Below are 14,659 nucleotides of genomic sequence, written 5' to 3'. Positions count from 1 at the left end.
TTTTTTTATTGTTTGTAAGATACGGTAGTCAGACATTAGATTTTGTCAACTCCAAGGAGTTTACTGTATATAACTATTTCTCTTTTAGTGTTGTTTGCTGATATAATTAGGAAAGACTGCTTTTGGCTGTTGTATTGTTTTGGAGGTAAGAACATTAATTTTGTTTTGTTTTGTTTGGGGTAAGGAGCAGGCATGAATTTTTTTAGCCAGGTTTCTGTAGAGGTAAAAAGTTTTGGTAAATTCCTAGAATTTGGAAAGAGTTGGGGCTGCACATATTGGACAATGCTTGGTTGTGTTTTGTAGCAGTATTAAAGAGGAGTGGTTTGAGGACTGAGCTTTGTGGAACTCCTATGGTGACAGCTTGAAATGGAGAATAATCCTCATGCCATTTGACTGCTTGTTTTCTTTCAGACGGATAACCATGTAAAGATGTACTGTGAAAGTCTGATGGAAGCAAGTTCAGAGAGTAAGTGCTGATTTGGTATGATCAAAAGCTTCTGACAAGTCTAAAACATTATTAAAACAAGTCTGCCATTATTTCTCAGTTGATTTATAGTGTTAGCAAAATGCATTAGGACAGTGGTTGTACTTATGATGAGGTCTAAAACCGTGCTGTGTTTTGTAATGTAGGTTATTGGAGCTGAGATATTGTACGAGTTTTGTGTGGATATACATTTGAAGGATTTTTGAAAGTGGGGAGAGGACCGCTTTAGGTCTATAATTGATAGCCAGTTGATGTACCCCTTTTCTGTAAAAGAATAACACAGGAATGTTTCCAGATGGCAGGAACATATTGCTCCGATATGGACCTTACTTACAAGTACAGAGATGAGGAAAGCAATGGCATCGGCTGCTGCTTTTAGATATTCTGATGGGAGTTTGTCAGCAGCCAAGGTAGTGGGTTTCAATTTAAGTTCACGTTTTTTATAGTAGAACTAGGTTTTTGGCTTTAGTGACTTTGAGTCATTCTTAGTGTGGCTGACATAATGATGTTTGAAAAACTGTTCTGCTACCTTGTTAAGATGGTCTGTTGAGATTTTGCAAAACTAGTGCGTTAAATAATAAAGATAATTAATATTCCACAATAGCAGCACGTAGCTGATTGCAGCCAAAGGATATATCTGTCAATAATAGGACATTTCTCATTCACTCACAGATACGGGGTGCAGGGACAAGTAGGATCATAACCTGGTAATGATGTACTCATTAACACAGACGTTTAGAGGGTACAGATGATACATAACATCTCTGCAAATTGTGGGAATTACCCATTAAGGGAGAGATATAGTGGTCAACAAGATAAACAACATGTACACCTACCAGTTATATGCATGCCTCATTCTTACTCTGGTTAGTCTCCTGTATTCTCTGATCTAATTCTCAGTCTGACTGCTCAACAATATTTGTCTGCCTGACAGGATTACTGCTTGCAAGCTTATCTTGTTACCTAGTGTCACTAGGTGCTCACTTCTGTACCCACAGATCACTCAGCTGATGCATTCAGGGATTCTGCCCTGGATCAGTGAAAATGTGTAGGATTCACAAAAACAGCAGTCCTGTGAAGTATGCATGATTGGTGGAGGGCAGTATAGGAAGGCAACTGACAAAGGCACACTGAAAATTCATTGCTTAGCCCAGATGAGTGTTAAATTTCTCTGAATTATATGCCTTTCCGTAGAAAGATGCCACTCACTACAAGGTGCCAGACAACAGATTGTCTGGGATAATAAGGTGCTTGTACACCACTTCAATGTCACTTTACAGCAGGGCTCTGTATTACTCTCTATTTGGGCAGCAGCAGCAACTACATTCCACAAACATTTAGTCTACCCACCACTCAGACACTACTCAATAGATATCTTTCTTCTGTGGCAAGAAAATAAATAAAATAGACTATGCCACTCTCCAGATGCATATGTTCTGCACATCCCATTTTGTACTGTTCTGTTAGGTACAACACTTAGATAGCAAAATCAAAACATTCTTAAAATGGCTTGTACTTAAATAGCAGTAACTGGCACTCGGGAGAAGCTTCAAGAGATGCAAAGTTCCCGACTTTCTTGTAAATCTCCTCAAATTTAAAGAAACTAAGCTAATTAATGCAGAAGTGAAATTGCAGTCTAAATCTTGTTACACTTACTCTGTACTTCAGTGTATTTAAAGTACATCTGCCTGGATAATGAACATAACCTGAAAAAATAAGCAAGAAAAACTTGATCATGTACAGTCTCAAGTAGGGCACCCAGCAGGACTTCAGCAGTGAGTGCTATCCTCAAGTACACACACTTCACTTCCATTCCAAGTCCTTGTGTTCACCACATATTTCTTGATTACAGTGACATCTAACATGTATATCTTGCTCCAAGATACAGATGCGGCAGCTGGCACTTAATTCATTATGTTGTTTTCACTGAAATATAATGCACTCCTACCTACATTTGTCCTGACCATTTAAAAAAGAAAATTAAAAAAACAGTGCCCATGTCATTACTTTACACAAAGAAAAGAACAATCAGTGCTCATGTTGTTGTTGTTTCTAAACAAAATTACTCCTTGTATTTTTGTTTTGTTTCTAACTTTTTTTTCTAAAGATACCATGCTTTGAGCACATACTTTTCCCTGTAAAGAAACAACATTCTAATGGTTACTAAAGTTGGAACAACCCATAGTAACACAGGCCCAACATTTAAAAGCAGTCACACCTCTGAACGAATGTTATAGTCTCAGTATCACAATGAATGTCAGTACAGGGTCCATGACTAATGACGCCTCAAACATAACCTCAGCCACTGCAAAACCAACTAACCTGGAATCAAAAGTACAATCAAAACCACAAATTCTGCAACCAGTGACAGCATAATCTCAAGCAAGATGAATGTTTAACAGATTGAGTAGCAGGCAAACATCAGACAAATGCAACCACTGAAATCACAGCTACTACATAAGCTTCCTCACTATATTTATTTTTACATTTAACTAGGTGGGTGAACTAGTACACTGATCTTTTTCAATCACAGGCTCAAGAACTACACAATGCTTAAAATACAAAATAGCATTAAAAAGCAAAAACAAGCACACAGAATATTTCAATGTAAAACAATCAGGACATTTGAGGTGAGGGTCTTCATTAAATGAGAGACAACAAGGCAATTTAGGACACCACGGGAAAGGAATGCTATATGAAGGAGGCCATTTTGTGAAAGGAGTTCTCAGTCATAGTGAGAGTAAAAAGACAGCATAATAATATCATCTACCTTATTAGACTTTAGTGTGAGGGAAAAAGAGGTTCTGTTGAGTGGCAGGAGGCAGACAGACTGCACTTCATTTAAATACTGAAATACGCAATTGGTCCTAATCACATGAAATAGGACTGCACTGTGAGTGTACTCACAATAACAGCAGATACATGATTAGAAGGCTCACTGCTGATTATACTCCTAATCAGTCATCACAAGACTTCATGTGCCTAAGTAGGTATATAAGTAAAGTGCTACTGTTTTATAAAGTCTATTACCATGTAACTAACTGTACTGCATTATAACTTTTTCTTTTTCTGCTATACAATTGTTGTACACATGTTACTATATCATGATTTCTCTCCATGGGCCTTCGCTGGAAACGGGCATTACCCATTCGCAAGAAAGCAAGACTATAAATAAATTATATATGTATGTACACATACACACACAGATAATATACACACTCTCATAAAAAAAACAACATCATTTTATAAAAAGGTGGGGGTGAACATCAGTGATCTGGCTGTAGAATTTCAGAAGATGGATGTCTTTGTGGCCATGTGATAGCATTCTTGCACCATGGCTATCAGAGGGCAGCTTGGTTTTAACAGAATGCAAGCTACACACTGTCCTTCCCTTTTTAATGCCCAGCAGAATTCAGACTGCATGAAGTGCTATACAATCAGGCTAAAGGTGACATAGAAGGGGAAAAATACATTTGTCTGCACTCTGCACAGTCACGTCTACATATATATATATTTTTTCCTCAACTTGGCCAACAAAATGCAAAATAAAAATGGATATCTAGCAAAAAGTGTAAACATTGGAAATACATTTTTATTGATTTTATAATGCAAAAATTGTCTATAGGTTGATTAGATTACCCTAATAAAAGTAAACAAACCAAGTCAGATTTACTTCTTCCCAAACAAATATTTGAAAAAGAGGCATAAATCACCACCTAAAATGTTGTCAACTATACAACGCTCTGAAACACTAACTCCAACCACAAAATAAAACCCCAAACTTATCAAATATAAACAAATCAAGCAGTCTCGCAAATTCAAATCAATGGCAAAAAAGTAAACTAAACAAACATAGGAACCCAACACACACACACACTGCCTACCAATGGGTTTTTGCTGTCTGTTCAAGGACCATAAGTGCAATCCTCAGATCCTGAAAAACTTAAGTATTATTAGACATACTAATTCCTAAATTGCTGCACCTGACAAAATTCAGTTCTCTTCAAGGTACAGTGATCTTGGAGTTAAGTACATATAAGTAGTGGGGTATGGTGGTGATGGGGGGCTTGTCCCCCTGCAAAAAAAAAACACTTTTAATGTGTAACAGCAAGCATCATTCTGTTGTTATTTGAAGATCATACTTAACTTTTCTGAGTTCCAAAACTGATTCAAACTATTGAGTCTGAAGCTTCTGAAAGGGTGCCCCAATCACCCAAGCAACATAACATCTCCCACCTAAACTGAACTTAAAGGCCTAAAACAATTAAAAAATAAGGCATAAAAAGTCATCTAGAAAACAAAGCATAAAAACACATTTCAAATTAAATACAATACAGTAATACAATGATAAAAATGTTAATAAATATAGAAGTTGCATCAAATATTCACAAAACATAACCTTTGAAACAAGCTAAAAGTAAATTTTTTATGTGTAGATGAAACTGAAATGGAAGTGAAATCTGACCTGGGGCATCTTGATATCACAGTACACTCCATTTAGAAAACTTCAAGACACTAGTACAATGGTTTTCCTACAAATGTACACACACACACACACACACACACACACACTAGTCCAAAACTGTAGCCTCTAATAGTAATTGAAACAGGCATGTAAAAAAATGGTAGTAACTTCTGTGCTATAAAACAAAGGGCAGCTGGTTTGCTGTGCAGCTGGGCATTCTGTTACACTGAGTTGTAGACTGAACATATCTGCACAACACACAAGGTGAAAAGGTGGAGGAAGAGACTCTGCCATTAAGCCCCTTTTTTTAAATCTGGGTTCAGACTACTATGCCTGAAATTTCCCTTTGAGACTACCACTACCTGGCTGAAATGGACTGGAACTGTTGTTGCTGTTCACAGTTAGATGAGCCTCCATCTTTCCCCACCATTTCATTGTGGTGGTCCTCCTGTTTGGTGGATATCTGTTTTGGCAGCAACCTTTGTTCAACCTGTTTTTTTGTATTGCTGAATTGTGGACCTGTGTGCAACAGGCAAGACAGAAGGAAGTAAAAAGAGATGCCCCTATTAAGCTCTGTTTTACATCTGAGTTTACACTAGCTATGCGTTGAGGCATTAGCAACGACTTACTAATCTAGCTCTTCCAAACAAAATTATGACCTTTTCACAGTGAGGTAGAAACTACTAGAAAAGACTCTTCCTTATCAAGGAACCAGTTACAAGGTAAGATAACTACTCCTGTTGGTGTTAACCACTTCCTTTGCCGTTGCAGTTGTACTGCCAGTTTTTTGGATCATTCCCGGTATTGTATTAATTTGCAGTTTTACTAATCATACTACGTTGACTAATATTTCACATTTGCTGTCTTGCACTTACACTGCTGTTAGAGTTGTCTGCTGTTGCACTGCTATCTGCTGAGTCTGTTACGAAGTTATTTCATCATTGTTGATACTTAATGCTATCACTAGCCTCCCAAGCTTGACTAAGAAACTCAGACATTAGTATACACAGTAACATACCCATCTTCACACCCACATTTAAGACTCACACCTCTAAGAGTTACAGACCCCAAGCCCTTATTGCTCACTGAGACTGCCTTAAACCATGGTAATGTTTTAGTAATAGGTGACTCTATTGCAAGGCATATGGACACCATGCTCACCAGGCCGGATAACAACAGGGTGACAGCTGTCTTTCTGGAGCCAGGATTCAGTATGAAACAAGGGCACTTAGATCCCTCCATGCTGCTAAATATGATTATGACCAGTCAGTGGTCAGTGTGGGGTGAACGAACTTAGACACTCTACCCAGAGGGATATGCAGAAGGATATGATTGAACTTGCTATGTGCGTCTGAGACAGAAAAGACACTAGTCTTGAGTGGTATTTTGCCATCACCCAGAATGGTGCAGAGATTCAATGACAAGACATTTGGCTTTAATAACTGGCTATGTAGCTGATGGCATTCTTAAGGGGGTCCATTACGTGTCAGCTTGTGATGAGATGGCTGACAAGTCTTCCTGCTTTGCCAGGGATGGCCTTCACCTCTCTTACCAAGCCTTTCATATTCTGGCTAAAACTTTTGCTGTCCCCATAGTGCCATTTTTAGGCAGAGTCCATTTGATTCACACTCTAAACTAGGAAATTCTAATTTGTAACACATTAATGTGGCTCTTCTCAATGCAAGAAATCTTAACAAAAAAAAAACCTGAACTTGAAGCTTTCCTGCAACTTGCACACATTCATATATGTACAGATTCAGAAACATGGTTTCAGAGCAATGAACGAACTCCCTCGATTCTGTGGTATAATGCCTATCACATTCTCAGGCCCACTGGAAATAGGGTTACCACCTTTTCAAATGCTCAAAGTGGGAGAGTTTTGGTACAAACGTCAGATTTTGCAGGCCAAAACATACCCATGGCCAGTACAAAGTGCAGAACTTTTTTTTGCCTAAATATAAACTTATTATTTTAGTTGCTTACTCTGTTTCTTTAACATTTAGGTGTTTCAGATACAGAATCACTTTTTTATGCGACTATTACATAAAATATAGAAAATAATTTTGTCCTAAAATCTCAGGACATTTGCCATTTTTACAATTTTTTTGCAGGACACAACTGCCCAAAGAGGGACTGTCCCTCACAAAGTGGGACAGGTGGTAACCCTAAATGGAAATTGTGGGGGAGCACCAGTATTTGTAAAGGATATAATCATTTCACAACAGATACTTTGGACACCACTGGTGAATTCCTAGAAGTCCAAATTACTCTAAACAAGAGTAATTACCACTTTTTAGCTAGCTACAGAACACTCTCTATGTCCCCTTCAAAGCATGATAGCCATCTCAGCACATTAGCTGAAATTACCATTAAACCAAACACCTTTCTAGTGGGAGACTTCAACTATCCTTCAATAAACTGTTTGGCCTACACTGCCAATTTTCTGTATGCCCAGTGCTTTCTAGACTAGATAAATACCAACTCTCTTTCACAAATAGTTAACTATCCTACTAGGAGGCCCAATATCCTGGATCTAGTCCTCACAAATATGGCTACCTCTTGCACAGCTCCATATGTATCATCATGTACTGTTAAATCATACTATAACTTAGTGATCTTTCCTTTTAAAACTGGTGGTACTTCCTGTAAATAACTCTGTGTTTAGGGACTACTCAAATGCAAACCTTCTTCAGTTACTTGATTACTTAAATAAATTCTGCTGTAAAACTCCTCTGAAGGATCCTATTGCTAGAGCTGCTACCTATGCTTCTGACTTCTACTTCCACTTAAATAGCTGTATTGATAAGGCAGTCCCCATCTGCAACAAATATAATGAGAAACTGAAAAGTAACCCCCTGTGGTGGAATACCCATATAAATAACAAGAGAAAAAAATTACTTGATGCTTATAAGAGGTTTCATTCTACCTACCTTAACAGCACACGTGAGCAAACTAACACAAAGCTTAAGGGAAACATTAGGGAGCTCAAATCTGATTATGAACTTAAAATAGCTTCCAAAACCAAAAATACCTGCAAATTGTTAACTATGTAAAGAAGTTTTTATTAACACCCAACAGTGTTCTGAGCTCGTCCACAGTAATACTACACTCTTTGACCCAAAGGAAATGGCCAATATCCTAGCTAACAAACAGTAACAGTTATCCAGCAGATTAGACAGTACTAGACACAGTACTAGACACCCCCTTTAATTACTATGGAAAAAGTTCTCTCAGCCCTTTCAAAAACTAAGAAAACTTCATCCATGGGCCCTGACAACATACCAGGTTACCTAATTATCAGTGCCAAATATGACGTTTCTGAACCCCTGCTTAACCTCTTTAATCTAAGCCTCTTCACTGGTTACATTCATGTAGCCTCAAAAACAGCTATTCTAATACCACTGCACAAGGATGAACCAATCACAGACCTTGGTAACTACAGACTTATTGGTCCCACCAGATTCGTACGTAACACTATGCAGTACATTATCTCAGACGTTGAAAATCTCTCAACATCAATTTGGCTTTATCAAAAGAAAGTGCTGCCTCTTTAACCTCTAACTTCTTTAAAAAAGTAACTGAAGCAGTGGATAGTGGCTATGTAATGCATAAATCATAGATAGACCTGGCCAAGGCCTTAGACACTATTCCCCATGCAAGCATTACTGATACACTTGTAAATCCTTATATTTTGTGATGGATAGCTAACTGGTTGTCATTACATAACCCCATATGGTTAGAGTAGCAGGTGCCTCTCCTATCTGGCATATATTTCTCAGATCTTCAGGCCAAAACTTCTGGCATATAGTTAACTAAGTTTGTAGATGTCTGTAAATTGGGTAGTGTTATTCGATCTTCAACTGACACAGACACACAACTGGTCCAACATGGCTTAGACCATGTTAAAAATTGGTACATGGAAAATGGTCTCGAATTAAATATAACAAAAATGTACCATAGCTCATTTTGGTAAACAAAACAGATTTATCACTGTATAAGAGAAGCAGCCCTCTGATTAGGCACTGTTGTAAGGGATCTGGGTACTCTTGCTGATAATTCCTTACATTTGACCATCATGTCTCCCCAGCAGTTTCAAAAGCCTTTCATCTGGCCTGTACAATTTCCAAAGGCAACTCCATTAGATCCAAAGAAGTCTTAATTCCCTTTTACTCATATCTTATCAGACTCAATATGGAATATAATGGATTTTTTTAGCATGCATTTCTCTAAACATATCACACAACTTGAGAGACCTCAGAGATTCATAACCAAAAAGATCAGTGTCCTTAAAAATCTTAGTTATCAGGAAAGACTGGCAGCCCTTTATCTGTACTCAGTCTCTTACATACACCTCCATGTTGATCCAAGTCTTTCAAACCATAAAAGATATAACCCTATGTGATCTCCTATTCCTTCACAAAACTAAAGGGTACCTCAAATACCTGGTTAAAGGAACTAAACCTTCATCATCAGATAAGACACATTGGCATGATTCATATCCCATCATATCCCTCACCTCTGGAACAAACGTCCACTACATGTCAAGCAGAGTAGCTTCCCTGCCACCTTCAAGGTAAACCTAAACAATTGAATGGCAGCCTCAAATTCTTTGCCGGTCTAGCTTGTTCACTGCCCTCTTTGAGGCTGGAGATAAATTCTGAATACGTTTTTTTTTTAGCTTGGCTTGAAATAGTCTGCAGACTGACTGCCTAGTTCTTGTTTATAAACTGATAAATCATTACTGAACTAATACATGCCACTGAATTGTACCTGCAGTTAAATGGATTTGTGATAACCATTTGAAACGTTGGGACAAGGTAGACTGAGTCCTGATAGCTCCCCTATCATTGGGTATGATATACGCTGGGGGGTCCTGACACCAGCACCATTCCTGCAAGAAGACTTGATGTAGGGCAGTCAATAGACATTAAGCAGGTACATTTCACAATTATTCTTAATAAGTAATTTACAACTTACATTCACAGCAAAGATAACCCTGTAATACCAACTCAAGTATTTTACAGAACGCAATACAACAGAATTATTTAGGTTGGAACAAGTTCAGGACTGGAGTTCGACATTGTATGGAATCACATTGCCTCCTGATGATTCCACCCCTCACTCAGCCCCCACCACCATAAACATATAAAAATTGTAAGCTCAAGGTCCAGGCACCCCAACATAAGTGTCGAATTCCAGCATCAATCAATTCTGCATTAATTAATTCTTGCAGTATCCACATCATCACAATATTCAGAAAGGCAGCATCAACACCATTCTGAACATTTGGCCCTCTTTGGGAATGACTACATTTCTAATCTCCTTGCAAATACTTTAAAAGTTTAGCTGCAAAAATTGACTTTATGCATTTTTCAGCTAAATGATATATTCCTCAAACCAAGGTAGCACTAGTGGAAATGCATAAATCATTGCTGGACTACACTGGCAGAGCAGGAAATGTGCAGAAACCTGAGTACTTTAACAATGACTATGCAGTGAGCGAAGAACAACAAAAGGCAGACAGTCCCTCTTCATGTATTACAGAAACAAATCATCTCACAAACTGTTTACGAGAAGCAGAAAAAATCAAGAGATTCCTACCCGAGCAATTTCTGCATATGCAAGTCCTAGAATTCCCTCCCAATTTGATCCATTGATGAAAAATTTATCTGAAACTGTAATGGCAGCAATGTTGGCTCTGACACTGACGTTTGGGCCATGAGGTATGGTGACAATGTCGGTTCCCAGCTCTCCTTCCCATTTACCTTGGGTATAAGGTACATATACACTCTTTCGTAAGTCCCTGTAGGTGCTAGAGCTGTAACAGAAAACATTTATTATGTTATCATCCATGAATAAATGTAACATTTTATCAAACTTTGCAAAGTAATATTTACAAAATGTATGTGTCACTAATATTGCATATTTAGCTTTCCTAAATAAGGTATAAAATACAGCAACTTACATGTTGCTACAGGATAACAGGACTCCTTTGTAAATGAGGCATAAGACAGATCTGAGTGCCTCACACATGGAAAAAAAATGCTGTTGTGCCCCTCCCTAAACACAATACTCCATTCATAAGTAAAAGGCTCCCACTACCTTTCATTTTAAATTCTGAATGATGGTGTTCAGAAAGCCAAGTGATATAAGCCAGACTAATTGCCAGGTGATCAAATCTGAAACTCTTTTTTTCCATTTATTCATTTTACTTCTGCATTGATGTACCAAACTCTTAAACTGATTCATTTCATTAACAATGCTTTTTAGACAGTCTGCACCATATGACATCATATTCAGAGAAGACAGCAAAAGATTCCTGGAGGACAATGAGAAACACTCATTTAAAGAGATATCTATAGAGTAACAGAGAATTATAAGTTGGTCTTTGACCATAACCAAGTTATTATGTGTTTGAGACATGGATGTTAAGAAATTCATCTTGAGAATGGAGTGGAGTGGAGTGAAGTGATGCCTGTGAGGTGAATTTTGACATTCCTGTCAAGAATACCTGACAACCTGGTTATGACTGGAGGGACACAGTTATAATTCTTTGTGTTGCAAGGAGTTTTAGTTGCCCCAATGTATTACTAGTTACAGGAAAACACTGTATGAGTGCAGTGTTTTTACAGCTTTAAAAGCTGTAAAACCCAGAGCCAGAAGCTAAGTATCAATGGCTTTAAAAGCTTTTATACACTTCATTCCATCACACATTTTGTGTGACTGCATACTGCATCACAGCTTTTTAAAGCTGATTTAACTTTTTGTCACTGTTGCACTCTAGTGTGAGACTAGACCTTAATGCATTGAGAGGCATATAGCAAAACTTTAAGCACCTTTCTTACTCCAGAAAGATGCTTACAAAGTTGACTTTTCCCAAATCTGGAGGATATTCCTGGTGCTCTATGTACCACAGGAGTTTTATGCAGGGCGATTTCATCCTTTAAGGATACCACGTCAATGTTAATGTATCCAATTAGAACGGAGATGAACATGTACCTTCTTGTTTGTGTCTAAAATGGTGAGTGCATTGTTCGAGCTGTCAGAACACAGGATGGCTCACATAGCTGCAGGCTGCCAGAGTTGAACATAAAAAGGCAGACAATCTGGGAAAACAGGTAGCTTTCCGAACTGAAGCATAGTACAGATGGTGAACCATGATCCCTTGTCAGGGACTGGCTGACAAGAATTTGAAACTGGCAGAACATGGATACCAAACACAGAATGGATAACAGAAATATGAGTAATCAGGACATGGACACCATTCAGGAAATGGCTGACTGACTTGGGAAGTACCAGATTAGGAATCAAACAGCACTAAGTAACTAACAATAAAAATAATAAAAGTGCATGCAATGAAAATCACAAAACTGAACATATTTTGTAACAGTACCAATCAATAAATTAATGGTACTGCCTAACCAAAATATACTGCATGGATACAAGTCAAAACGCCAAACAGAGCAAGCATCTGTTAGTGCTGAATAATTACTTGAATTAGTGAAGGACTGCACCAATATAACAACAGGGAGGTAGAGACAGAATTATAAGGTTGCAGAGAGGCAGCCGATAGTGCGAATGAGACAATGTACAATAATCTATTAACCAGCCCCCTTTTTCCCATTTTTTTTCTACATGGGGTCAGGGTATTGTGTTAACTGTCGCCAACTCTCTCGATTCAGTGCCACACTACTGCCTTCTTCAACACTCACGCCTGACTGTCGCAGATATTCTTTCACACAATCCATCCACCTGTTTGCTAGACATCCTAGCTTCCTCTTACCTTCTTCCTGTCTGTTCCTCACCAGATTGTCTTCTTTTCTGCATGTGTCTAAACCACCGTAATCTGTTCTCTTTGATCTTTTCTGCAATTGGAGCTACTTTGGCTTCTGCTCTTATGTCCTCATTTGTTCATCTGTCCCACAGTGCGTTTCCTGCCACCTTTTTCAGGCACTTCGTTTCCATCACCTCTATCTTCTTCAGCTGTTCTGCCTTTTCTGCCCAGGTTTCTGTACCATACAGTAGCACAGGTAACACCACTGTCTTGTACACTTTACTTTTCAGCTTCTTTGGCATTCGTCTGCCATAGACTACACCTGACACTCTATGCCAGTTGACTGGAGCCCCTCTGATTCTAGCTTTGACCTCTTCATTCAGACTTCCCTTCTCCTCAACTACCCCTCCCAGATACTTGAAGTTGTTTACCTGTTCCACTATCTTCCCTTCTATCTCCATTCTCAGCTTCTGATTTCCCCAATTTGCTGCCATTACCACCGTCTTATCTGTGCTTAGTTTCATCCTATGTGCCTTCAGTTTTGCATTCTATTCTCCTATCCTTCGATGAAGTTCTAGCACAGAGTCAGCCTGTAATACCACATCATCTGCATACAGCAACTTTGTTGATCTGTCCCCTCCCACCCGTTTGCTAATGTAGTCCATCACCAGTGGGCTTGGAGCTGAACCCTGGTGTACATCCATTCCCACTGGGAACCTCTCTGTGACGCCGAACACTGTTCGTACTTGAGTTATTGGGTCCTTCTACATAGCCTGCACTAATTCTACCAATGTTTCTGGGATTTCAAACTACCATAGTACTGCCCAGATCAGCTTTCTTGGGACCTTGTCATATGCTTTCTCCAAGTCTAGGAATGCCCAGTTGGACTTTCTCATCTCCAGCTTCTTCTCAAGTATCTGTCTCACTGCAAACATCGGGTTAGTTGTGCTGCACCCTGATCTGAATCCGAACTTCTCATCTCCCGTCTTACATTCTACTACTCTGCAACTCTGCGTATCCATTTATCAATCACCCTTTCCAGAACTTTCATGCAATGTGATAGGAGTTTGATGCCTCTGTACTGCTCACAGTTGTGGATGTACCCTTTGTCCTTGTACACTGGCATACGTATGCTTATTCTCCAAATAATAATAGTACCTGGGATACGCCTTCCTCTCCGCACTGCTATTAGTACCCTCAGGAGCCATTTCTCCCCATCTCACCCAGCATCTTTATCATATCTGCTATGACCTCATCTGAGCCTGCTGCTTTCCCTGACTTTATTTTCCTTAGTGCTGTTCGTTCGTCTTCTAGGGTGGGCTCCTCCTCTTCTCTCATCGTAGATGTTTCCAGGACAGTACAGCTTTTGTGGGGTTTTCTTCATTCAGAAGCTGCCGGAAATACTCCTTCCATCTGCCTTTGATGTCCTATGGTCTGGTGAACAGGTTGTTGTTAGCATCCCTTATGAAGGGTGTCTGACTATCTTCTTTATCTTTCTGACTTTGCCTTGCAACCTGACACCAGTAATCCTTCCTAGCTTGGTCAGTCTTTTTCTACCTCCCACTTCTTCCTACACTCCTCCTTTCTTTTCTTCTTTGGACTTCTGCATTCCACGACCAGCTTTCCTTATGTACTTTATTTCCATATCTGGCTCGGCCTCTTTTCTGTAGTTCTAACAATGCTGTTTTTAGGTGCTGCCATTATTGTTCAGATCCAGCTATTTCCTCTTCTTCTTGGGGTGCTAGAGCCCTGAGTAATTCCTTGAACTGTTGTACTTTCTCTCCAGTCAACTTCCAGGTCTTCGGCCTGGTCACTGTTGACCTTAGAGTCTTCTCTGACTACTGCTTGCAGCTGATTGTGGCAATTACTGGTTTATGCTCTGGGCTGACTGTTTCACTGGGGATGACTTTGCAATCATGGATTCTACCCCAGTGCC

At 39.1% G+C, this 14,659-nt stretch overlaps 1 protein-coding gene across 1 annotated transcript in view; it reads right to left on the bottom strand.

Annotated features, from left to right (window-relative positions):
- The window catches only part of BACE1 (beta-secretase 1), a 705,087-nt gene that overhangs the window by 551,755 nt on the left and 138,673 nt on the right, over positions 1 to 14,659 (bottom strand). The window contains exon 3 of the mRNA XM_044080958.1: positions 10,551 to 10,767. Within this exon, the coding sequence (XP_043936893.1) occupies positions 10,551 to 10,767 (217 nt within the window). The remainder of the gene's footprint in view (positions 1 to 10,550; positions 10,768 to 14,659) is intronic.

This window comes from Protopterus annectens, chromosome 8.part0 (genome assembly GCF_019279795.1).
Source record: "Protopterus annectens isolate FY-2018-M chromosome 8.part0, PAN1.0, whole genome shotgun sequence".
NCBI lineage: Eukaryota > Metazoa > Chordata > Ceratodontiformes > Protopteridae > Protopterus > Protopterus annectens.
The sequence above is the reverse complement of the archived record's forward strand: the minus strand, read 5'-3'. Positions and strand labels throughout refer to the sequence as shown.